This window comes from Bradysia coprophila (assembly GCF_014529535.1).
Source record: "Bradysia coprophila strain Holo2 chromosome X unlocalized genomic scaffold, BU_Bcop_v1 contig_12, whole genome shotgun sequence".
NCBI classification, from domain to species: domain Eukaryota; kingdom Metazoa; phylum Arthropoda; class Insecta; order Diptera; family Sciaridae; genus Bradysia; species Bradysia coprophila.
This window is the reverse complement of record NW_023503293.1, coordinates 835740-862156: the sequence shown is the minus strand read 5'-3', so window position 1 is coordinate 862156 and position 26417 is coordinate 835740. Positions and strand designations below refer to the sequence as shown.

Sequence of the window (26417 nt, the reverse complement as noted above, 5' to 3'; positions counted from 1 at the left end):
CAAAAGAACGCAAAGACTTGCAAAATGTGCTGAAAATGAAGCGTAAATTTGTGCAAATTTTTGTGAATTTCTGTGAATTTTTGCAAATTTTGCAAATTAATTCTACATAATAGGCCCTGCCTCGAAGTATGTAAATACTCTCTGTGGAAAGTAAGCTGGTCCATCGATATCTCGCCTACATGTAGGCTAGATGTGTGCACGACATATTTATCAGCATATAAATCGTTACAGCCACCAAACACACTGCGACTACAGATGGAGAAAAATAAGAAGTTACAATCACAATCCAATTCTGTTGATTTATTCCTCAATGTAGAACCTACATGTGTGCCGATAACGTTATGTTGTGCTAGTGTGATATCAAGTGCCTATATTCGCGAAAATATTTTCACAAATTTTCTCAAATTTTCGTGAAACTTTTTGCAAGTTTTTTGTGAAAATTTGAGAAAATCGCGAAAATTTGAGAAAATTCGTGAAAATATTTTCGCGAATGTAGGCACTGGTGATATCCCTGCACGAAAATATTTTTTTTACTGATTTTAGAATCTATATTTTTAATGTACCGACCTGACTTTTTGGCAAACAACCCACTTGTCGAATATAACAGCATATTGACAAGAGAAATGCGGAGTCATATCTCGAAACAAAATTGACCACCTAAAATCTCTTCACGTTCAAAATAATATTCAATCACCAAACACAATGGAGGGCAGTTACCGATTAACAATCAATTAAAACAATACATGGTATTCATACAAAATATCAATATAAGAATAACAAAATCTCAATCAAGCAAGAGATTCTCAACGAAAAGGCAACAAACACCGAAAGAATATTATCTTTATAATCAAGTTTCATCTATTTTCCCTCGTATATATTCCTACATACAGACTTAGTTACGGTTTAATAATTATATTCTATCGTTCTATTCATTCAGTCAGCTCACGTAACATTTGAGTTTAATATAGTTTTCATTTTGATTTAGGTAAGATTGATTCACTTATTCAGTGATTTATATACATACATTACATAGGTATACGTTCATCTTTAACCGAAGTTAGATTATAAATTAATAACGAATAGATAGATCCATGCACATATAATATAGCTCCCTGTAATACGCGAGAATTATGAACGAACGAATGAGTTTTTATCTTCTTCTTCTTATTCGATTTTTCTATCTCTTTTTTTTATCATAGCAAAAGGATCTCCGAGTTATTTGTGTATAAGGATTTTAATATCTCATCAGAAAAAGAAAACTTTTGTTTTTCTTTATTGCAAAACGAAGAAGTTTCTGAGAGGCTGAATATACTTTTTTTTCTGGGGACATTCATAAATCCCGTTAGTGCTAGAGGTGGTTGCAAATGAAAAGGGACAAATTGAGACACCAAATAAAAGGTTGTTGCTTAATAGGTTGGTTCCAAGGTCATACGAAGTGTCAAATTACCGTCAAATTTCAACCATAGAGAAAATTATAATAAGATACTGTGTGCACTTTAAACGTTGCTCTAGTTCGCTGAATATTATTGTACGTCCGCCTGAAGTGCCTATCGGCGCAAATCAATCTTCCATTTATTTGTAGAAAATATTAATTTAAAGTTTATGTTTGTCTATGTTCTTTCATCTCAATGTTTCATTTATTCGATTTGTTTGTGAAATTTTTCATAACTTTAGCACAGGATAGATTAACTGATATGTCATTATCAATAGGAAAAATGAAACGAAATGAAAGAACTCCAAGCTAGCTATAAATATGAACACCACGGCAGAGTAAAATTAACCAGGCAGGAGCGGTTCATTTTTGAAACGTTAAATAATAGGTCACTTATTATTATACGCTGTATGAAAATGAACTCAAATGAACATAAATTGAAAAATTTTACTCGCAAAAGAATAAGACTACTAGTTTTGGCTTTTGTGGTGGCTCAACCACAGCCAGCCACGAGTCTGCATGGATAGTGTGAATTGGAATTCATTTTGATTATGATTCGCTATACTTGTTCGTGTGCAAATTGATATGGTGTTCCTAGAGCACTGTATCAAATACCACTGTCGCCATGGCCTGATGAGAAATGGTATTTTTGAACTGCATATTTATGCAAAACGTCGAGAGACGTATTTAATTTTCTCTCAGATCGAAACAGTGGTCGAAAGTCCTACTAAGCTACTAGATAATTCAGGTCCCTAGACAAATCAAGCGCTGCTGTCTGGTTTACTTTACTCTGCTTTACCTAGGATAACATCGTTCGGTTGAGAGATTGAAATCTAATATTTAAGTGGAATAGCTAAACGACGATGTAAATGACAAACTCCATCTGTGTGAATAAGTTCTTTCAAAACAAAAATCGCCATTAATTGTATTAGCAACTCCTCACTGCAAATCTGTTGATTTAAGAAATAATTAAATTCTTACTTTACCCGGAAGCTGCTAACTATGTGCAAGCTTTTTTTGCCATTGTTCAAAATGATAAAATCAACTCGTATATCTAACGTGTGCACATACTTTCAACATCGACATTAGGGTGGGTCAAATTTGCATCAACATTTCTTTAATGGTTTGTTTGGGTTACTTTAATAATTATGAAACTATTAGATCTTGCAATAAATAACGTTTTGTATTGTAACACAAACTTGAAAAGTTAAGTAGATCGATAGCTAGTATAGTACGTGTGGAATCATTTGATAGATGGACACGAAATTCACCTGTACCTAAGTAGTAACTCTTGGCATCTTCTAACTAGATTTGGAGACGAATTTGGGAGGCATGCATTTTGTTTCATTTTTTTTTCTCTGATTTTGCGATAGCCCATTAAGCGACTTATCCCCGATTTTTTCACAGTTGCCAGGACTCGGACAAATTACATAAAATGTTTTATCAACCACCCTATTCAGCATGTTTTCAGTTAAATAAAATTCTCAATGAAATAAATTACTTCTACTTCCGTTCCGAACACCAATTAAAATGTCTGTAATTTTACTCTTTTGTTGGAAAATATTGGAATTGATGTTGTTGTTAGAGAGACAATTTATAAATTGCAATTTGTAGTGACATCCGAAAAATTATCGCCTCCATAGATGGATAGATGGAGCGCAAATTATCCAAAATAAAAAAGCGACTAACTGCTTGCGCGTTTGATGTACAGCCCGAGAAAATAAGGAAATAGCACGAATTTGTTTTTATTTCTAGATCCACTGATTCTGACAGCTTTGATATTGAATGGTTTTTTGGTATTTGTCTCAGGAAATATGTGCGATACAAATTTCGACTGAGAAACAATTCAAGAAATTCATACAGCTGCCAAAATCTCCGGGTCTGGAAGTAAGTTGATAGTCTGTTAAAAACAAAATTGTGTTATTTCCTCATTTTAATTGAGTGTATGAAATACAAGGGGAATTACTTCGAGAAATGCTATATGTACTCTGACTTTGTGATTTTGTATGTAGCTGAGAAAATATTGTGTAGAGATTTTTCCTGTACCATGACTTTAAGGAGCAGTTTTCCCCTCGATGAAATATAAACTTTTTGAATCATACATTCACAAACAAGTAGCATATTATGGCGTACAAAAACCTTTTTCGTAAATACCTGAATCGCTGTACATTTTATATTATGTTTCTATTACGTAACGTAAGAGCTTTCCAATCCATATTACCGATCAAGCGGAAATTGAAATGTGCCACGGACCATAGTCTACGGTACGAATCGGAGGCGAAAATATTTTAGAAAATATTTTACGAGACGTAAAATGCTTTTATGATTATAAATATACGAAAAAAAATAATAATAAAAAAAGTAAAGTAACTTTGAAGGGTATTACGTGCCAACAATTTCCGAGTGTAACGGTTTATTACACTTTTGCAATAACAATGTTATAATCATACTCAATCTGCTGTGTACACGTACTCGCTTTAATGTATCGCAGACTGGTAATAATTTTTGCTAATTGGCATTGTTTCGAAAGGTTGATGGCAGGAGAGTTTCAATACTTTTCAGTTTCAGTAAAACACACCAAAGAAAACCGTTTTGCAGACATAATTTTCATAAAACTCGAAAACTTGGTGGAGTAAATTGTTTTGTATTTTACTTGGCTTTCGCATTGCAGAAAATAATTTCCGAGCTGAACGTTCTGTGAATGAACCAAATATTAATAAAACGAGGGGAGAACGAGCAGATGCTGAGACGTTAGCTCCGTACGAACTCGTTTACCTATGGTGTACTTGATTTTAGTGCGGCCAAAGCCAATACGGGGTTAGTCTTTCTTGTGAAACTTAATTTTTTTTTTGAAACGTATACATCTTAGAAATGGCGGATAGCGCAGTTACGAAAGCCCGTAACGTACTTTTCAAATAATGCACTTATATGAAAAAGACACTCAGGGCCCAAAGACCAAAACGAAATCGATCTATTCTAGTGATTCTTTCCAAAATAGACGAATTTCCCAAATCCCTCTAGTTTTAATGATTCTTTAGTGAAGCTACTAACTTTAACGCAAGATAGACTTTATCGCCCTAACTTCTTTTTACTTTGTTGTTTCACTTAAACTTTAAAAAAATCCACCCTACCCTAAATATACTTGTAAGACAGCTAAACCCTAGCTCAGAACCGTCTGCTTCGAATAGTATATGTTACAAACGACATATTCATCCTAATAGCCTCTAGTATTTTCGTACGCGGCTAAAAAAAATTAAAAATATGAGCTGAATGAACGGTAGCTGAAACTTATTTCACCGGTTGATTCTTCGACTGTGTGTATACGTGTCTGCAAAAGAGCCATTTTAGTTACGTTCATAACAGAAAGTTTTCCAAATATTTCTAAGTTGAGTGTACACAACATTTCAGAATTTACGAAACTTTTTCCATTTAGAATAAATGTAAAACCAAATAAAAATCGCATGAATGCAATTAGAAATGAACTTCTCTTAGTACGTTGAACGATGCTATTATACAGACTCGAATAAATAACATCTTTGCGCAAGCAAATGGATTCGTTATAAAATTTATACTTTATCTTTGTTAAAGAGGAAAAATCTCAATCTTACGACTGTAAAATAAACAAAATCAAAGCAAAATGCATCAGAGCCAAGTTACGTTCAATTCAATTACATTAAAATGCAAGCATTCCGTTCATTCAATCCTATTATTCGATCGTACGTTTTTGAATATATATAGCCATATGGCTTGCATTCTAACTTTGTTTTTTTACACAATTTTGTTTATTTTACAGAGTGAAAATGGAGCTTTATTTATGACATTAGCGGAAGATATTCTCAAAAATATTCTCAATGTTTTATATGTCTGACTGAATCGACATTTAGTTTGCAACGTTAATATTGTATATAATAGACACAACAATTCTTCAAAATAATGTGAAAGCCACTGAACAAATATTATTCAGAGTATCACAAAGCCCAGTAAAAACGAAGGAAAATCTACAGCTAGCCATTGTGCTCTTAATTTCATTATCGGAGTTTGAGACGGGATCTTCATTTATTGTTATAATTTGTTTGCGAAGAAGTTTCGTCAATTTTATGCATATTTATTTTGGCTAATGAACAAATTGAATGAACGTTTTCTGTTTACTTACTCTAATATCACGGTCGATATTGACAAAAAATAAATATTTTTTTTTCTGAGCCTAAAACATTTCATTTACGTTTTTCGGAAAATTAAAGAAAACCGAAAAAGACTTTATGAATAAACGACAAGCTCTGACGAATGAAGTCTTATACAACAAAGAACAGTTTTGAAAAAATGAGGTAATAGATTTGAAATCAACTTCTTCAGAATTCTTAGATGAAATGAAGTAATAGATGCAATGGTAGAACTACTGATATGTTTCCCGTCTGTAAGAGGCCGCATAAACTTTTCGTTATTCGAAAAAAATTAGTCTTCGGCAAGTTTTTTCACTACCTGAAACTATATAATCGCTCTTGTTCGACTAACTCTGAACTCCAAAAAAATATGAATCTTCTAAGCTCATAACTCCACTATTTCCACACACATACCACACCCTCGGATTATGTTTTTTCCACGTTTCAGACCATGCATTGCCTATCAAAAAAAGTTTTTTTTTTTTGCTATACACTTTGTAAACGTTACCCAATAACAGACAAACATCGTGTATGATTTATAATATGTTGATAATGTGTTGCCATGGACAAGTCAATTATGTCACTTTATGCATGACATATTCCGGACAGTAACTTTGATGGCAATTCATATTTACGTGGTTGACTTATGATTCTAGTATTTTTGTCTGCTATGACAGTGTTTTAATCGGCCGCAGCAATATGTCGCACTATGGAATGGGATTAGCTAATAGGGAAATGCTGTTTGGACAATAAAGCTCCATAAATGTAATAGCTTTTCGTATATCTATTACATTTGTAGTACATTACGTCGTAAAATTACTAATGTCATCACTCTATTTTTTTGTGAAGCTGTGTCATTTCATGGATATTTTATCAGAGTGATTATATCACCTGAAAATGGGAGCGCAAAAAATGAATAACTGAACTAAATTGTTGCCCTATATATGTTTTATAATTTCTTTTCTCTTGTTAATAACGCTGTATACGACGATGCATTCGTGATCAACCTTTATTTCAGGTCAGATTATGGACTTCTCAACTTTTCTTAAAGGGGGAAGTTAGTCGGTCATAAAACATGCATAGGAAGGGACAATCTCTGATGAATGGATTTTAAAAATTAATTTGACTGAATTTTTTTAAGTTCCAGCAATTTAGGTAAATTGATTCACCAAAAATTGTAGACTATGTCGTGATTGTTACAATCCTGCGATAACGGTAATAGTAAAGAAACGGACATGCAAACTAATTTGAATAAGTGTTATCGAGCGTGTTGACTGCGAGGGGTCAATGTGTAATATTTAGTGTAGAGTCGATTGTCGAATGTTTCAAACTGCACGCAAGTATAACATGTATATGTGACCGTTTAGTTGGTGTATATGATGTAATATGTTCTCGGTATTATACCCGATACGATCCGTATGATGCCAATTATCGAGTGAACGAAATTAATCCCCATGTGTCAATCTGAACATTTGAAATAATTACTGAAGTTCTCGAGATTTACGTCATTTTATAACTAAATGTTTGGATTGCACAACACGGCACGGTCTAACTGGCCCGAAGCTGCATTAAAAAATTTATACAAAACGAAAATTAAAATGTCACCTGAAATCAGATTGCACTTGCCGCTAGCAATATATAAATGGTATACGGGATCTCTGGTATATTCATGCAAAAAGGGGGACATAAGGACATCATTCAACTTCACGAGAAAGTATGATATTAAAAAAAAAACTGTTTCTACTTAAAGTTGGCGGTGTGATGGTTTATATGTATATATCAAACGCCCTGAATGCATACATTAAATATGCTGAACGAGCTTTTAATAACCGACTGAGAAATGGCACAGAGAAAATGCTACAAAAGAGATTGTATACACATGCAATAGGGTGGATCGATTTGTTCGGAATTTATAATTCAACATCTGGTACCGATTGTAGCTTACCGACTGGCTTTGAAAATTAATAGAACTGTCACAGACTTATACAGACTGAGCAAAGCTTTAATGAAAGCTACCTGTATCTGTACTGGAAACACTCTCCAACGATATCTAACATACCTAAAAAAAAAAAGTTTTGCTTTTGGGGCGTAAATAGCGATCTTTCATAAAGTATTTCACACGTGATGACAATCTCTTGTATCCCTTTCGAGTCGTATAATTTGCGATCAATCACGAACAAAAAGTCTGATTCAATAAATTGATAGCAGCCGGCGCATACCTAAATTAGTCAGGAAAAATATATAACTCGCTCCACTCTAACATACAATTTCAGGTTTTATTTTGCTGGCAATAACGAATTCAGTGCAATTATTATTTTTTTTCTCCCGAATGGAACGGATGTGTGTATAGATGTGTGTGGGAGGATGTCCTTATTCCTTTTATTATTTAAATTTATTTTTATCGTCCTATCGGGCAACGTTTCGACAAGAATCTCAATCACATTTTAGAACATCGAAATCATGCAACAGACAAATCAATTCTTAACTTTTGAATAAATTCCATGTATTCCAATTCCAATAAATGTAATTTATGAATGAAAAAAAAAAGAAAAAACATACCTCAGCAATATCAACAAAATGTCTGGTTGTGACGCTTGCAATGCTACCCGTAACGGTGATGATGTTCCACATGATTCAATTGGTATGTCGATAAATCTGTGACAAACAGTAACAAAAAAAAAGTTGATTAAATTGAAGTTTTACGGAATTTACGGGAATAGTTGATAAGCCTTAGACTGGGCCTATTTATTGGTACATTTATTTATCAAAATTTACTAAAATTTGTCGAAAATTTACCGAATTTATGGTTCGGCAAATTGGATAAATTTATTTAAAGTTTGGCAATCAGTAAATTCAGTAAATAAATTCACCAATAATATGCCCTGCCTAGCGAAATCGAGTATGGGGCGACTGTGGTGAAGGTAGTTATCTCCATGGAAAGTTTGTGGACAGTATATGATAGTTTTATCGTTTCATTGATTGCGGAGTAGCGACCAAACTCGATTTTTATCATTAATTTTAGCTAGATGAAGTTTAGAATTAGATATTACTCCCCATGGGCAAAATCAATTGGGTCTCTGATACTCCTAAGATTATTCTAACGTTCCATTCTCCGTATTTGGCGTTGATTTTAGTATTCTCATCAAGATGTGACCCAGATTAACAATAAGCTTGAATTGAAGATTTTTTTTTTAAATTAGCAGCACTATCAGAGTTGAGCACGTACCGGACCACCCTAATAATTATAATTTATTTAGATTTAAACCTAAGAATGTAATAATCAATGTACAAAGTATAACCATGTGATTAAAGTTAGGACGTTGCCTTGCGGACTTTCTTTTAAGTGAAATCTCTAATCGAAAATTAAACTTTTAACAGTTTTATGTCGTTTCCATAAATCACAGCGATGAAAATTTTATAGTCCATAAAAAAAGTTGAAACTCCGTTTATGCAATGGTGACTTTTATTGTCATTACTTTTATGTCTGAAAATGTCTTCTTATGACTGAAACGAAACCTAATCCGAATTTGATTTTCACAGTTTCAAATATTTTAACTCGACACTAAACGAAACGACTCTCGCTTGCACTAACTTGCACATAGGTTGGAGTAAGAATTTTTTTAAGGCTTTTAAGGGGCGTAAAATTATCGCGAAATTCGTTGTCAATTGAATGAGAGATTACATTTATTTCAAATTGAAATGAGAACAAACTGGCGATAAACAACAGGGAGAAATATTTATTAAAAAGAATGGTTGAAATTGTAGCCTACATTTCTGCGTATATTCTGTGCCTACAATTGGGCGCAAAAATGTTTTTTTTAAGAAAAAACTTCGTTTCGTGTTGAAATGTTTTAGCTTTGAATAAATAATAGAAATGTTTGTGGTGATGTAACCTAGGTCCGATAAAACTCAATATCTGTATCAATTTTCGTGAACTATTGAGTTTTCTCTGACTTAAGTTACCACAAACAATCACCACAAACATTTCTATTCTTCATTCAAAGCTAAAACAGAAAACATTTTAACACCAAACAATGTTTTTAGTATTCCCAAAAAGCATGCGAGAGCAAAATTATTATCAAAAATATTGCATTTTTGAGAGCAAATGTAAGCTACAAATTTACCAAGTGAAGATTCCTCTTAAAGTGTGGGTTGCTGAAATCATGCTAGATAGCTTTAGATATGTTGTAGAGGAAGGTAGAGGGTTTATTTCGCACAAGAAAGTTGGGGTCGTTCAGCTCATCCGAGGCTTCCGCCGGTTGTAAAAAAGTAACAGAGATGGTGTTTTCAAAGCATTAAAATTGCGAACATTAAAACATATAAAAACATTCAAATATCTTTGATGAACCCAAAAGCTTTCAAAAGAACTGATATCAGCCGAGAAAAACCCATGAAGGGTACAAACCCAAGTAGCATTTCAGAAAAAATAACTTATTCGTTAGAATAACGTTGTAGCAACGTTGTCACAACGGTTTTGCAACCGTTGTTGCCCGGTTATAGTTTAACCTAGGTCAATTAACCGTTGGATAACAGTTAAACAACGAAAAAGTTAAAAATTTAAGGTAGAGCAACTTGTTGTGACAACGTTGCTACAACGTTATTCTAACGAATAAGTTATTTTTTCTGAAACGCTACTTGGGAAGGCTACACAGGTGCATGTGTGATCGCTTCCAGTGAAACTGACATCCTTAGTTTAAAATTTCAGCGTAGTGACACCATCACTTTAAAGTCATTCCAATTAACTAATTTTTTGAACTACTAAATTGGCACGTCAAACGTCAAAAAACCCGATGACCATACTCTTCCAAATATTTTCCTGATTGGCTGCTCACTCTTTTTGTAACCTGATTTACCATTGATTTACCATGATTAACCAATGAATAACCAGGTCAAACATCGTAACTTGGCTACAAATCGTGACAAATCAATGAAATATAGACATTTAGCTTGGTGAATCACGGTAAATCACTGTTTTCATTTGTGGTAAATCAAAGTGAGCAACCCCTCGTATTTTCCAATGTTGTTGCTAGGAGCAGTACTATGCCCGAAAGCATTCGGTGTTAAATAAAAGCTTTTCGGTGGAAATTTTTAAGAATAATAAATGCGGTCGCAATCAACGACGCGTTAATATGTCAGAACATAAACTACCCGCATATATCCCAGGTTAACGTTCTCTCATTAAATTCAACCCTCCTCGAACACCGGTGCCGCCGGATACTTGAAGGAACGAAGAAAAATTATTTTATTTAATCGAATTACCGTATCATTTTGGTCCCTTCGAATTTATTTAAATACACCGGAAACGACAAACCCACATTAGTGGCATGCTGTAGAAAGTAAACCATGGCTCTCGTATTTTCATCCTTTTTATTTTGCAATTTATTTATATAATTTGCGAACCGAAAAGAAAAACACATAAAAATTAATTAACGTCTCTCTCACTCTCACTTCCTTCTCTGGCACTGCTCATACAAAACACAAAATGATATCATTTACCTGATCCTTAAAGTCACTCTTCCATCCAGCTATGAAATGTGGGGCATTACTTCCAAATAAAGCACCAAGAAATATTCGTTCGAATGTATGTTCGCAGGAATAAATTTCTTCTGGAAGTATTAATAAGGCAAAGGTACTACTTATAAATTTATCTGTGATATGGAACGGTTGCACAGTGTGTTGTGTGTGGGTGTTAGGGATAGTATATTTAGAAAGGTCGTTTGGATGATAAATTTTTAAATTTTGCAAACATCGCTGGATGGTTGTTGGATGTTGGCAGTGTTTAACGTTTTCACCTCGAGGAAATGATGTAATTTTAATGATTTCTCCAGAAAGTACGTTTGATGTGTCGGGGCTTTAAGGCATTCTAATTTGAGTATTTTCCACTTTTTTAATGGTAGCGAAAGTGATGCTGTAAAATTGCGAGTTTTGCTTTAGATATTAATTTTCATGTCATTATGATAGAACGATGGGTGAATAGATAACCCAAATTGGGGTGACATTTGTGGTTGTAGAAAACCTCCAACGAGAAAATCCAATAAAGCGGAAAACAAAAATGCTAATAACTTGGCCACACGAATGAATTACAAATTACAATCAAATCATATTTGGACAGAATTAGTCGTTCTGGTCCGTTTTACCTTGAACATGGATCACCCTCATTATTTCTCGGTCAGAACCAGCTAAAAGTTATAGTTACACATACCCGAGTCAAAGTGTGTATACGAAGAAACGGTTCCTTGCAATCAGTTTTATGTAAAGCGTTCATTCTCACATTACTTTTCTCTGGCATATAGTCAACCCTCGTCTGAATGTAGACACGAAAAAGATACAAACATACCGATCCTTTCGATTTGATATAGAGTTATTGGCTACCTTTACAATATAAATAAGGGTCCGAGGAATTTCCCAAATGGAACAACAACTGGACTCAAATATATATATTTAGATGAAAGCAGAACGTAACACTGATTTTTAATCTAAAAACCTATATGTACTAGGACATTGTGAATATATATACACATATGCGTCTACGTATCTTCTACCTTCTCTTTTTCTACTTCGAAATGGAGGAAAATATCTTGTAGTACAAGTAAACCGAAACAAATTGCCGATTCATACACTGTGGCAAATGGAATCAGAATGGTTTCGGATCTTTTCCTTCGATTCAACTTAACATTATTCTTATTTAATGGTTAATGATTACGAACGTTTTCAAATGTACTTTTGACTGTAAGCAATCGAAAATCTCTAATTCGAATAGGAAATCTATAATGTAAAGTTTAAGAGACATCACGATGTTTAGCTGAAATTGTAGTCTACATTTGTGCGTTTCGTATTTTATTTTTGATGATATCTTTGCATCATTTTTGAAAATTTTAAAACAACAATAACGATCACGAATAGCTTCCAATAAAAAATAGATTTGGTTGCAGCAGTTCGATCAGTCCTAAGGAAACGGAGCAGTTTATGCAAATTTAACTAAACTGCTGACCTCTCTCAGGACTGGTCCTCCAACTGCCACAATCAAATCTTTTTTTTATTGGAAGCCATGCGTGGACGTTATTGTTGTTTTACATTTTTCTGAAAGGATTGCGATGGAAAAATAAGATGAGTACAGAGTTCGTGAAAAGTGCATGCAAAATCGACCTTTGCAAAATGTTTGCAAAATATGACACAAAATGTATGAGTCAGCTGTCAAATTTTTTGCAAGCACAGTGTAAACATCAGGTTTACACCGAGTTTGCAAACTATTTGACATAGCTCATACATTTTGTGTCATATTTTGCAGAGGTCGATTTTGCATGCACTTTTCACGAACTCTGTACTAGCCTATATCATCAAAAGTAAAATACGGAACGCACAACAACGGCTACAATGATGCCTCTTAATGTTTGTTTGTTGGTTCGGTTTATAGGAGTTCGGACGGAAACTTCTACAGACTTAAAGATGAGTACATAGTTCGTGAAAAATGTCTGAAAAATTACTGAAAATTACTGTCATAGTCCACTGGTTGAAAAATTTGTGGAATTACAGTCTAAAGTTACCAATAGCACAGTATTTGTATACTATTAAAATATAAGTTGGTGACTCTTCAGACTGTAATTCCACATAGCTTTCAGACAATGTACCGTATGCCGTCTTTCACTCATTGTTCAACCATTTTTCACGAACTGTGTACTTGCCTTAAGACTTGGCATGCTGATGAAAAGTTAGGAAGAACGCACGATTTCATATTAATGCGTTAGTTGACGCGTCTCATTTTTTTGTTACCGGCTTACGTCGTAAATGCGTTATTTAAACGGTGAAATGTTTTTGTGACGTCTGAAAATTTTTGGTGGGTGAAATTACCTTTTGGGTTAAATTTATCTTTGACGCGTGAAATTATTTTGGAGAAGAATTTACTTAAATACTTTAGTCATTACAAGCAAAGCCGGGGATAATCCACTATACCTTTAAATATTTAAAAGGCACTTTACCGCACAATATCAAATAAAATGTGATTTGAGGTTTCTGATGTAAGCAACCAGTTGGTTTAGAAAAACTAAAACCAAAGAATTAAAAGAAACATTTCTTGGAATGACCCGCTGGATGTAGTCAAATATGTATGGTTTGGATTCTTATTTCATATTGTCAGGGTTTAATCTCAAAAATCTTAAGGAAACTATCATCGAATGGTTAATGGGTTTCCCTATTATTCAGTGAAAAATCAAATATACATTTCCCGTTTTGCGCAAATATTTTGCCATGTGAAACTCCAATAAATTTCATTTCCAACCAACAACAGCAAAAAAAAACCCTATGACAAAGTCTCTCTTGCCTCTGAAATTCATGGTAAAAGGGAAATACATATAAATTGACAAAATAAATTTAAATTATATTAAATTACGCAACACAATGTAATATGTATTCCACTTCCACATACCATAACACACACACACCGCTCGCTCTCCTGGCTCGGGAAAAATAAACCATTTTGAAATTTATCTGATCGATATAAAACGCAACAGAAAAAGGTTACGTAAGAAGGTGTTACATCCGCACTCAAGTGCCTTGTGGGTATTATATGACTTGTCAACAAGAATAAGGATGAATAAATAAAAAATAAAATAACAAAAAAAAACACGAAAATACTCATTCTATTTCGCTTGGTATCTCTTTTTTTGAATGTATAAAATACTGCGACAACGACACAATAAAAGTTGTACGGATTGCACGAATGAAATTGTTCAAATTCTAAGACAATAAAAGCGTTAAAAAAGAAGAAGAAGACGAAGGTATCTTACGTCGTTTGCTGGAATTCACAATGTAATGGAAATTTTATAGATGAACGTGCAAATATTCGATTTGAATTTAATCAAAGTGGAGGTGAGATTAGACGGGTCGTGTGTAGGTATTTTTCATACATGGCAAACTGATGGGAATTATACATGGGAACGTGATCGAATGAATTCTTTATATTAAATTAATCAAATCTTTATTGAATTGAAAAAAAAAAAAAACAATTTTGAGAGAAAAAAATTTCGATACTTGTTGCGCGTTCGTTTACATAGTAATTTATGTTTTTCGGTTTTTTTCCCCCTCAGTTGATTTATATGATCGACTAAATTAAATTTATTGATATCCCACTGACTGTTTTATTTGTTTATTATATGCGGCCCCCAATGTCTAATTCATTATAAATAAGTCTACTTTATTATTATTAACATAAAAGCAATATAGCGTGGTAGTGGTGGGGGGTGGTGGAGCGTGCTTGATTTATTTACATTTATTACTTTACTATTGTACCTAAACTTGAACCTTAAAATATAAAATAATTACGACTGAGCTTCCAAAGTAGATTCAGCTTTCTTTTACCATTAATTGTGATATAGTACAAAGAGAAACTCCAGCAGCAATATTACACATTAAGAAAAAAAAAGAAAAACTTTTGAATTTGCCTAATTTTAATCAATGAATTCAACACCATGTTTTCAATGCTTTAAATTCCATTTAATTCTGAACAATGTATACCTGAATTACCAACAAGTATACAATATACTTCTAGTGCGTTATTATTTTCTTGAAGATATTCACAGGAATTTCGAGCAGTAAATTAAAACTGAGGCGTTGAGCGACTTACGTTTTGACTCAAAATAGTCATTTAGGCATCTAGGGCTAGATGATATCAGTATTCGTGTGAATGTTGTTGATCTGTGGCGAAGCCATTCGGTTCCAATTGTATCATCCGATGGATGAATTGGAATTGATTTTTTTACAGAATATTGCTTGATTTCCTCTTACGCCGTTTACGCTCCGTTTACGTTTTAAACAATAAAAAATTTGGTCACATCTTCGGAACATGTCACGTCCAGAACTCAAATGCTAGAGTTCAATCAGGGACGCCGACTTGTGTTTGGGAGTAGTGGTGCTCATACAACAAGCGAATCTGGGAGTACTGGTGCTCTTTCAAGTAAAACTGGAGTGGTGCTCATCATTCGAGTAGTGGTGCCCCCTGAGTTCAATCAAAAGTTCGAGTAAATTCAGAATAAAATACGATTTCTTATTGCAACGAAACTTCAATTCAAAGGATTATTGTATTTTCTGGAAATAGTTTAACTTTGAATAGTAAAGACTTTTATATGTCACTGTGAAGACTAATAAGCAGGGAGAAGGAATTAGAGTTTAAATCGACACATAATAAATGATATGCACCTATGTCCAAATGTTTATTTTGACGAGTTGGATTATGATCCACGCCTTCGGGATCACCAACTCGTCAAAATAAACATTTGGAAACATGTACATTATATAGTTCTCTGGATCCGTGGGTAGTCGGGAGTATTTCTTCTTTTCAAAAGTGTTTGGCCATAAAATTTGTACCTAAAGTAAAGTTAAGAAGTAGGAACTCTCAAGATATGTAATGGTGGTTTCGAACATTATTCGAGTTAGATAATCTCGCAATCGTATGACACTTAATTAGATAATCTCGCGATCGTATGACAGTTTCCCGCAACTCCTCTGCAAAATCGTGAACATTGTTTGAATATAGCGAAAAAGAAGACATCCGAGAAATTATTTATAAAGGAGTTCTTCTGAAGAACAGTTATTTGAACTATTAATTGTCAAAAGTAAATCATTAAAGTCATTAAGAAGCCAAAAGTTATAAAATTTGCAATCACTTTCGTTCCTACTTTGGTTTCACTTCATTACTGCTAATAAGAAGCCAACTATTTGATGATGCATAATAGCCACAACTAAAATTCTTCATAAAAAAACAATTTATGCTGGCAATAAAAGTTCATTTATACTAACGTTCAATGTACAATATATACACACACACAACACATTTACCTAAGAGCTGTTTAACTGCCTGCGAATCTACCACACCCCAATCCCACGCCACCTTTATTCCGATATACAATACGTTGTGATATTTTCCCATCAAGCAAACCTAATAAAAATCGAAGAAAAAAGAAAAGAAAATCTTATGCCATTCACGTCAAAATAATTTCTTCGGCCACACACCATTGTAAGGATATATATAATATTTGGTTGTTGTCGCTTCTCATTTTTTTTTTCTTCGTCAATATTGTCAATCATAAAATATAGTCGAATTGTTTGAGTAACAAATAAATCAGACAATGTCAACGAAAGAGAGCCGAAGAAAAAAAAATCTGAAATAAAACTCACATCACTGTTTCCACTTTTATTATCACGATGATATTTTATGGCCGATAAAACAGCTAATCGACTTGATTCTTCCGGTCGGAGGTTTTGTCCTTTATGTTTGGCAATATAGTAAAAGAAATAAAGAATAATTAGAACGTATTTTGTCATTATTATCAATCAATTCAAAAAGCATTTGAAGCGATAAAGTCAATCTGAATGTTAAAGTTGATATTCTGATTTATTCTTTTCTCATTTATGGAAAACACTGAGAAGAATCTCGATTTACGGACAACCCATTCAAGAGGCATGATATTATATTCATATGTTATCGACAACGGCAGTCAAAATAAGTCATGAGTTCTGGCTGGTGTTCTCTCTTTTATATGGGAAACTTGTGAAATAATAGATTTTATTGCATTGCCGTGAATATATCAACATTAAATACTGTTTTTCGGAGTATTATACCGAATATATTCTACCATAGTGTACGATATGCGTGATGTCATTATTATTTACATATAGGTCATAAGTCTACATTATTGTGTCGATAAGTTGGTCGTTTCTGCCAGTACAATAATATATATTACACACTTGTCACGAAGAAGTCGAGGATTGCTGAGACTGATAGTGACAAGTGTGTATTTTTTGATATATTCTTCCCAAACTCTCTCTCCGAGCTCATGCATAATGTTAGTCTTTAAACATTTTATATGTCTCTGTGTGGTATAAGACTAACATTATGGTTGGTAATATTACCCGGTATCATAATGTACTATTATGCCGTGATCACACCAACACAGTCTCATCTATTACTTCACACTCAGTATTTGTACACACTTTTAAGTATTAACGATAATGTTTTCCTTTGCAAAAGTGTAATGGGAAATTATATTCGACCAATATTTTTTGATCGACGACCATTGGAATTTTTCCTTTTACAAATATTTTAATTCTCGCTACCGTTATTATCATCAAATTGGTACCAATTAAATGGAAATATCGGTAAATGGAATTTTTTTTTAACGCTAAACCCAAAACTAATAACGTTTGATTATTACCATCCAAAGTGTAATACATGGGCGGGCATGGACGCGTGCGCTCCAAATTCACCTAAGTCTAGTCCTTCAAGGCTAATACAGATTAAGTGGATATATTTGCGAGTTAAAGAAATCGAGAAATAAATCGAATGAGAAAAAAAAGTTTTCGAAATTATTCTTCGGAATATACAAAACTGAAGTCGAAACCGAGTCACAATCAATACAAAACTTTTTACTTAGTCTCACATCTCCACTATATTTACAATCGTTGTATGTGATAATCTCAAAGTAAAATGCTTGGAAGCTAATACTTTTCTATACAAAACAATGTTTTGAAAACATGGAATTCGTTTCCGTTCATTTCTGGAATTTATCAGTAAAGTAGAAAATATATCGAAAGATATTTCGGTCTTAATAGCGTTGACGAGAATGGATTTGTTGTTTCTGTTTGTTTTTGAAATCTTATCCATCGAACAATTTGTTTTTAATCTAATAATCACCTACCACCACAACATCCCGATATGATTGCATTTAAGTGATCAATCACATCTTTTCGTTTTTGTTTTGTTTTCAGTCCGCTACGCTCTAGCCGTAGAAACGTCTCCTCGAAAAAGCAATCGAATATCGTCTCCATTCAGTAGTTTTAACCGGCAATGCCTGGTGTGAATATTTCTTACATACAAACTGATAAGAGCAAACTCTGATGTCTTCTCGTAAAAATTAGACGGCACAACTTGTGAGGACTGTCTCGGAAAATAATTGAAAATAAACTGAGAACACACATAACAATGAACGGAAAAAACTTTGAATATCTATTATTCCAACATGTCTACTGTTTTAGCACTTGTACGACTTTGAGGATTAAAGGTTTTGCATTCATGTACGCTGGTGTACGTAATATGCCATGTTATGTATATGGCTGACAGTACGATTTAACAAATGTATTTCCGTTCTTTTTTCGTATTAGCTTGGAAGAGTTTAATTTTCTTCCATTGACGAGCAATACTGGAAAAATCATTAGCGCGCCTTAGCTGGGTACCCGTGACGCAAGTCCTATTACATGATTAAAAAAATCGCGGCATCCGTACGAGTTCAAGCGATTTCTGCACTTTCTAGTTAGAACTATTAATTGAGGGATTTTTCGGAATTTTTATGGTTCCCTCCTGACTTTCGGGATTATTAAGGTGGTAGTTGATTGGTTCATACAATATGGTACAACATCTTCCCAGAACTCCAGGATTTTCTAGAATTTTTAGATTTTTTATGAGCTCATGAGCTTATGAGCCCTAATGATAACGCAAATGTAGTGTTTAATGCAGGGACTAAAATAAGGATTTCTGTGCAGGTGGGAAACTTTTCGAAGGGGCGCCTAAACATAAAATCTTGGGCGCCAAAGTAACAATTTTTTATCCAAAAATAATATCATGCGTTCAGGACGTTGACGTAAATATATTTTACGATTTAAAGGGAATTTTTCCCCTGACCGTAAGTCTAGGGTCTTTCATCCAAAAAATCATTCTTAATGTCAAAATGTAAAGTCTCGTCAAGTTGCCGATCATACCTGATAATAATCTGCAATTTTCTGGAATTTAATTTTTCGGTCATGTTAGGGGTGTTTTTTTTTACCTGTGGAAAATGAGTCCACTATATGACCTAAAAATCAAATTCCAGAAAATTGCAGATAATTATCGGTTTACTGGACTAAAAGGTATTTTTGGTAGAATATCAGCCCTAAAAATCACAATAGTGGTGAGTTTTTGGGTATGAGGGTGAGTTTTGTCTATAATTTATATATCTCAATGGATGTAACTGAAAAAATTCTCAAGTAACGTCTATAACATTTGTGATTTTTGCAGAATTTTTGGACCCCTACTTATAGGGTATCAAGTGACCAAAAACGGTAGTAGCACTTTTGTCTAGCATATGGAAAATAATCATTGAATTTTTTCATCGTTAAATAGGGGTCCAAAAAATATGAAAAAATCTCGGATGTTACAGACGTTTCATACAGACATTTTTTGAGAACTTCTACCGATTTTTACGTTAACACACCAGAGAGAAATAAATGAGAAACAAAATTCACATTTTTGTTAATAACTCCATTTGGAGTTTCATACGCCACTCCACTGAAAGTAGTTCTAGGCCAAGACCTTTCGAATGATTTAGTTCCTTTAGTGTCACTTTTTACATGTCTATTTTCTTTCCATTTTTTTTAGTTTTTAGGAAAGTGAAAGCTACAAATGTGAAATACTTTGATTCTGTATCTGTATCTCCATCTAAATGATGATAAAAGATTAAAGAAAACTGATATCGACAATGCCGTTATCATTTTTCAATTAGGTACAATGCGCCGCAGGCAAAATTTGTATTAAAATTACATTCATTTGACTATTTCAAGTCAGGTAATTGTAATTTTTCTTGTGGCCAGATCTGGATTCGCAGGTGGGAATTAGAGGGGCGCAGGTGGGAAAATGCGATGTTCCTTAGTTTAGTTCCTGGTTTAATGTAGTGATTCATGCAATAAGTGGCGATATGATGAATGTTTGATTTTACACGAATATGAGAAATTTTTTACTTTTAAGATGGAGAATCAATTCATTTTTCCAAAACAAGGGGTGTCAGTCAACACCCTTCAGCAGAGGTCAATTGGCAATGTGACGCAGGTGTACATACTTCCAACACAACTGATATCATTTTAAGTGACCCAGTCTGTGCCTGAACGCAAACATTTTGTCACAAAAATACTTTATAAAGAAGAGGAAGTATACACAGCGACTGGCGTCACATTTCCCTAGATAGGGATTTGGATTGATATTTCGTTACAAACTTCACTACAATTTGTGTTTGACTTTTTTTTTGTATTTTTCTATTACAGAATTTTGGTCAATGAAGTGAACATGGATTCATCATTCCAATTGGACTATCGTGGCCCCGTGGTAATGAAAGGAAAGCCAGAACCGATGAAGTGTTGGTTTCTGTCCAGAAGCAAGGGCGTCGCAGCAGCAATTACACCATCTTTTGAAGAATATCCGTCAAGCACTTTGACGTAATAATTTAACACAAATGCATGATCGTACTTTTTTTTGTAGAAGACTATAAATAGGGTACAATGTAAAAGTAGAAGGTAAGTTAAATTACCTTAAGTTATAGAAAAAAAATCGTCTTTTTTTGGGATCATTGAAGTAAATTTTACTTTTCTTAACAAAACATATATTTTACGTATAGAGAAAGCTAGTGACAAAACACAGTAGCACTACACCAAATGCATAACATCATACTGTGGTCTTTATAAAAATATGTGTTAAGACTAATGAAGTAAAAGATTTTTTCGATAGTTTTATTGGTGACTGGTGGAAAGAACTTACTTTTATAGTAAATTCGTTTAAATATCGTCAAAAAAGAATTCCTATTCCATATTCCATATAAAATTTTCACTCGTCCGAAGCAACAACGCGTCAAAAATATAGAAAAAAACTTTCTGAATTAATTTTTTTTTAAATCAAGGATCGAAGACTTTTTACGCATCAAAAACTTTTCATACGTCAAAATTACGTATTACATCAAATGTCGTTGGACAGACAAAAAATTCATGCTCTTTTCATGTGTTCTTCTTAACTTTTGCTCATAGCCTGTATGCCAGATCTGCAGAGTCGGTGTCAGTTAATTAGCTCCGTTTTGAATAGGCTTACGAGGTTATCAAAATCAAATTTTTCATGTTTCTTATAATTCGCTAACATAGAACATGTCCTGTTTTTTCATTTAACTGTTCACTTGAAGTGGACAAAGTGGAATTTTCGTGAAATAAAAGAAATTTCAGTTGATAATACTAATTTTCAACTAAATGTAGGTCATTTTTTTTGCAAAAAAAAATCAATGTGACAAACCTCTCGTTCAAAATCTACGTTGGCAACACAAAAATTCCAGTCTGAGGAATTCTTTCGAAAAACACCCTACCGAAATCGGATGTATTTTCCATTGGAATTTTTCATAAGTGCCTTGGCATTGGACCCGAAATCCTTTATGCTTTATGGCCTCACTTTTCTTATGAATCAAAAGATACAAGAAATTAACATCTACATAGAACCCAAATTACGCTGCGTGCTGGACCAAATATGCACACGTGACCACGTGTACAAAATTCTATATACGTTGCCGTTCGCAATTTCAATGAAGTTGAAGATCTCATGTTCCGTAAGAAATATAAATTCAGTAAATTGTCGTAAGCGAAGTTCTGCAAAAGTAAGTTTAGCCGCTAAGAGCTCCTACCTTTTTCAGTAGTTCCGGCTAAGCCAGAAATTCTTTAGTAGACACATTTTTGATGGAGATCATCTGTTTTTATACTGGATATAGTCACTTTAGGATTTATTTAAAAAACACGTCTTACAGCATTCGTGATTGAATTATCACTCGGATCTATTACAGTATTGCGGGCAGTTGGTAGTATTGGAAAATATTTTTTTTCTTGTGTGTTTTTTTAGTATAACACTACTGCCATTGTAATCTTTTACTTATTGTCGTTAGGCGATTTGAACATTTTTGTCTACCTTGATATTTTATAGATCCCTTTACTACATGTAACGAAAAGTCATGACTGTGCCAGATTCGCCTCCTAGAGATGAATCTGGCATAGAATCAATTTGAATGGTGTGTCAGATTTCAATTATCATACGCTTTTTTCCAAAAATTTCACAATTCTACTGTGATTGACTCGGTGACAGACTAACTACATTATCACGAATAGATTACATTTGGTGTAAACCCAAAGTAAACACAAAATTCGTACAATTTCCCGTTTTGTAATGGAGTTCGCAAATACACGAATTGCCAAATAATTGGAATTTACGAAAATTCGTGAGCTTTGGATTCTGTCGATGCATCTAATCGTATATTCGTCGTGTATGTGAGACCATTTTCCTTTGATTTTATCATCGCATCGTTAACAAATAGAGTTACCTACACTCGGAGTTACTGTTCGATAAAACTACACAGCTACGCTGCCGTGTTGCTCCAATCGAATTAGTAATTAAATTTGCATTTTTGTAAGGTAAGTTTTGAATTTTTCATTCGTTTTGTTCGTCCTAGTCGTTTCACCATATAAGAGTCTTGACTAGAGGTGTGCACCGCCGATTTTACGCCGGCGCGCCGCCGATTTTTGGCTCACGCCGACAAACGCCGCCGCCGAGAAAAATCGACCAACGCCGCCGCCGCCGCCGATTCCTTTTTCGACGCGCCGAAATATTACATATTAATCAATTTTTTACAAAAATATTCCTTTTATATGCTCCGTACAAACGACACTAGGCAATGTCTTGAAGACATAAAATTCCTCTTTCTGTTTAAAGATTTGTCGATTAGTTGTCCTTTCAAAAATTTAAGATTTCAGATAGGTTTTCAGGCCATGTCAGAAACTCTATTTGGTTATTAAACAATGAAATTTCTAGGTTCTAGTTCAAATCTGAAGCTTTAAAATAACGTGATAAAATAACAACTAGATCAATGATTTAATAATTTTATGTCATTGAACTAGATATAATCTCTACCAAACATTTTGTAAATTCCACTAAATAATTTTGAATTTTGAGTTGTACCACCATTATTTATATACCCCTCGATAAATACGTTTCGAAGGTATACACATTGGAGAAAAACACAAACGTTTTTAATGAAATTATCTGGCACTAGATATCAACCACTCTCACTCGAAGGAATTTTTAGAAATGTTGATACAGCGCAATAATCGATTAACACTAAAAATTGAATTGAATTTTCGTAAGACTTAGTGACATATTTCTGGCCAATCCATTCTTCAAATCGATTTTTCACCGTGGAGAATAGAGAAAAATGTAGATCTTGACGTCTAGCATATTTTTCTGTTTCTGTACAAAAATGTCCTATTATGGCCTCACAATGAAAACCCGATTTAAAGAATGTTTTGCAAGCCTTTGTGGTACAAATCTTTCATTAGTCGGTATCGAGACTTTGACCCTTCCAGGTCTTAGACGCCTTTTAAGAAAGTCAATTAAAAATCCTGTAAACGTTTCGAGTTTCCATTGTACGTCAAACATTAGTTAATTAACTAAAAAGTATTTCCAGTTTCCCCGACATTTTTAATGAATTGATATTAGATTAGAAAAAAACTAAAATTTAAATGTTAAGAATAAATATTAAAGATTTCGGCGCGCCGAAAACGCCGCCGCCGCCGACTCTAATTTCCTTTCGGCGCACCGCCGCCGACTTCTCAACACTCGGCGCACCGCCGCCGACGTTTTCAAAGCCGGCGCACACCTCTAGTCTTGACTATCTTTACATTTTTGTTTGTTTGTTTAATATTCCACACACGTACGAGTGAGTGCAACGACTATCTTTACTGTTGCTATTGTTGACATGTGGGAACGATGTGGAATAAATAAAACTGTAGGACGTCTACACACATAGAAAGTTTAATTGCGATGATTGTAATTTTAATTTTAATTTTGAAATGAAAATCGTTTAAATGCAATGTAAATAACAAGTGAGGTTGCATTCAAAGTGAAAAGAAAATTAATAAAATGAAAGAAAAGTCACGTTATTATAAATATTAAGTAAAATAAATAAAAAAACATATATGAAAGTGAGTAACAAAAGCTTTAAAAATGCACCTTATTCTAAACAAAAAACAAAAAAAAATAACAAAAAATATTATTTGTGTTTATGACGTATTTACTATAATAACAATAATAATAAATAAATTGAAAAAATGAATATTATGCAAACACTATGAAAAAACAAACCCAAAAAATGATATAATCTAATAAAGTAAAAAAATAAAAATAAAAAAAATATTTAAAAAATAAATTAGTTAAAGTCGTCAAAAGTCAAAACTAAATAGCCTCAATACGAACAACACACACTCTACGGATAATAGCGGCAGAGTCAAAATGACCCAAAATTATATCGGCTAAATTTGAAGTTTTTGTACAAAATGATGTATGGACGACTTGTTCATTATCAAAAATAAGGGGCACCTTCCATACATCAATTTTCGATTGGAACTACCTGTAACCACTTGCAAAAATCAAGCAAAATTTCGACTCTGCCGCTATTATCCGTAGAGTGTCTGTTGTTTGTATTGAGGCTATTTAGTCAAAACTATTACATTTAAACAACATTGCTGGTAGAAATGTTTCTATAAAAAAAAACAAATTTACAAAAAGTGTTTTCTTGTCCACATTTACTTTAAACACTAATAAACGTAGATGGAAAATTTTCCGTTCCACTGTTGAGTTTCGTCTATGGTAACTTTTGTTAATTGTTGTACAAATATAACACTCATACGAATAACTAGTAACTCTCTAGTATCTTGCATCTGAAATAATATACATGGATGTGCGGGCGGATGTTCATGTTCCTCGAAAAGAAAGATAAATATATTTGAGTTGGTTGTTCTTCGCATTAGTAGCTTTTAAAGTAAGCAAACTTTAAATAGATACACTTTGTTCTATTTATTTCGTGTTTTGATTTACATATTTGCAGACACCAACGAATGAAAACCGACATTTTACACTTGATTTAAGAATTCGATTGTTTGAGAAGAAAATGGGTGTTCTAAGAAAAACGAACAATCTGTTTGTGCAAACTCATAATATCACTTATATTTTCATTGAGAAATATAGCGACTAACATTGGAATCTGTTTGATGTTCGATGTTTGAAGAAGAAGAAGAAGAAGAATGATTCGAGAGTTCACAGTGTTTAAAATGTCAAATGTCAGTGGTTTATTGGTTTTCCTAAAGGTGGCCTAACAGTCATCCGTTTTCACTCCGTTTTGCCTCCATGTACATGACAGTTGACATTTCAAACAATAGACTGTTATGATCAGAGCGAGAAAACCGAAGACTAGTTATTATAACTTGCCTTGGGGTACTTGTCAAAGTATTTGCTTCTCTTTCAACGTGGTACGTTGAGAGCGAGAGGACAGAAGACCAGTTTATTTTAATTTGCCTTGGGGTATTTGTCAAAATATCGTGACAAAACGGAAGACTGCGATTTCGGCCAGCCGTGTGTAGCACTTCGCGAGCTGTCAACTTCCGAGACGCTTGGTATTTTTATAAGAAAAATCTAGCTTGACAAATTGGTTTCGCTTCTAAATAGAAGTTGACAGTTCCTCGACGTGCTTTATTCCATTATTAGCTTTGACGTTTTGAACACTGGAAATGTCAAAATGATCGGAAAAACTGAAATTTCGTAAATTAGTTGGCTTTAGAATGTTAGTCACTGTATCATTAATTAAATTTTTTTTTCATAAGAACAGGTGTGAACATCGAACTAATAGCTGATCTTTGACAAAACAATTGTAAAGTGTCTGTTTATATTCTTAACCGTCTGTATGGTATTCATGTTTATAACTTGATGTACCATTGTCAAGACTACATTAGGGATTGTTCACAAAACGAGAAAACGGTTCTTCTTCTTTTTGTGGGACGAGTGGGAGCCGACAAATAGTTTGACGTCATTTGTGAACGACCCCTCAGAACAAATGAACAGACTCTAGTACATCAAGTGATATTCATAAAATTAAAATCAGGAAAATTTCGAAAGTAATTGTAGATTATTGCCTCAATGAAGTATATAAGGGGCGTATACGTACACGGCTGTGGTTGCA

The 26417-nt window shown here is 33.6% G+C and overlaps 2 protein-coding genes across 2 annotated transcripts in view; one reads left to right on the top strand and one right to left on the bottom strand.

The window, feature by feature from the left end:
* LOC119067538 overlaps positions 1–18545 on the bottom strand; it is a 38014-nt gene extending 19469 nt beyond the window's left edge. Inside the window, exons 1-6 of the mRNA XM_037170594.1 lie at positions 18282–18545; positions 16762–16850; positions 16423–16522; positions 11089–11198; positions 10852–10955; positions 8152–8247 (exon numbers count right to left, since the gene is read on the bottom strand). Of these exons, the coding sequence (XP_037026489.1) occupies positions 8152–8247; positions 10852–10955; positions 11089–11198; positions 16423–16522; positions 16762–16850; positions 18282–18411 (629 nt within the window). The 5' untranslated portion in view covers positions 18412–18545. The remainder of the gene's footprint in view (positions 1–8151; positions 8248–10851; positions 10956–11088; positions 11199–16422; positions 16523–16761; positions 16851–18281) is intronic.
* Positions 1–22922, top strand: part of LOC119067520 (guanylate cyclase soluble subunit beta-1) — a 140946-nt gene extending 118024 nt beyond the window's left edge. The window contains exon 19 of the mRNA XM_037170546.1: positions 20653–22922. Within this exon, the coding sequence (XP_037026441.1) occupies positions 20653–20827 (175 nt within the window). The 3' untranslated portion in view covers positions 20828–22922. The remainder of the gene's footprint in view (positions 1–20652) is intronic.
* Positions 22923–26417: the final 3495 nt, after the last annotated feature.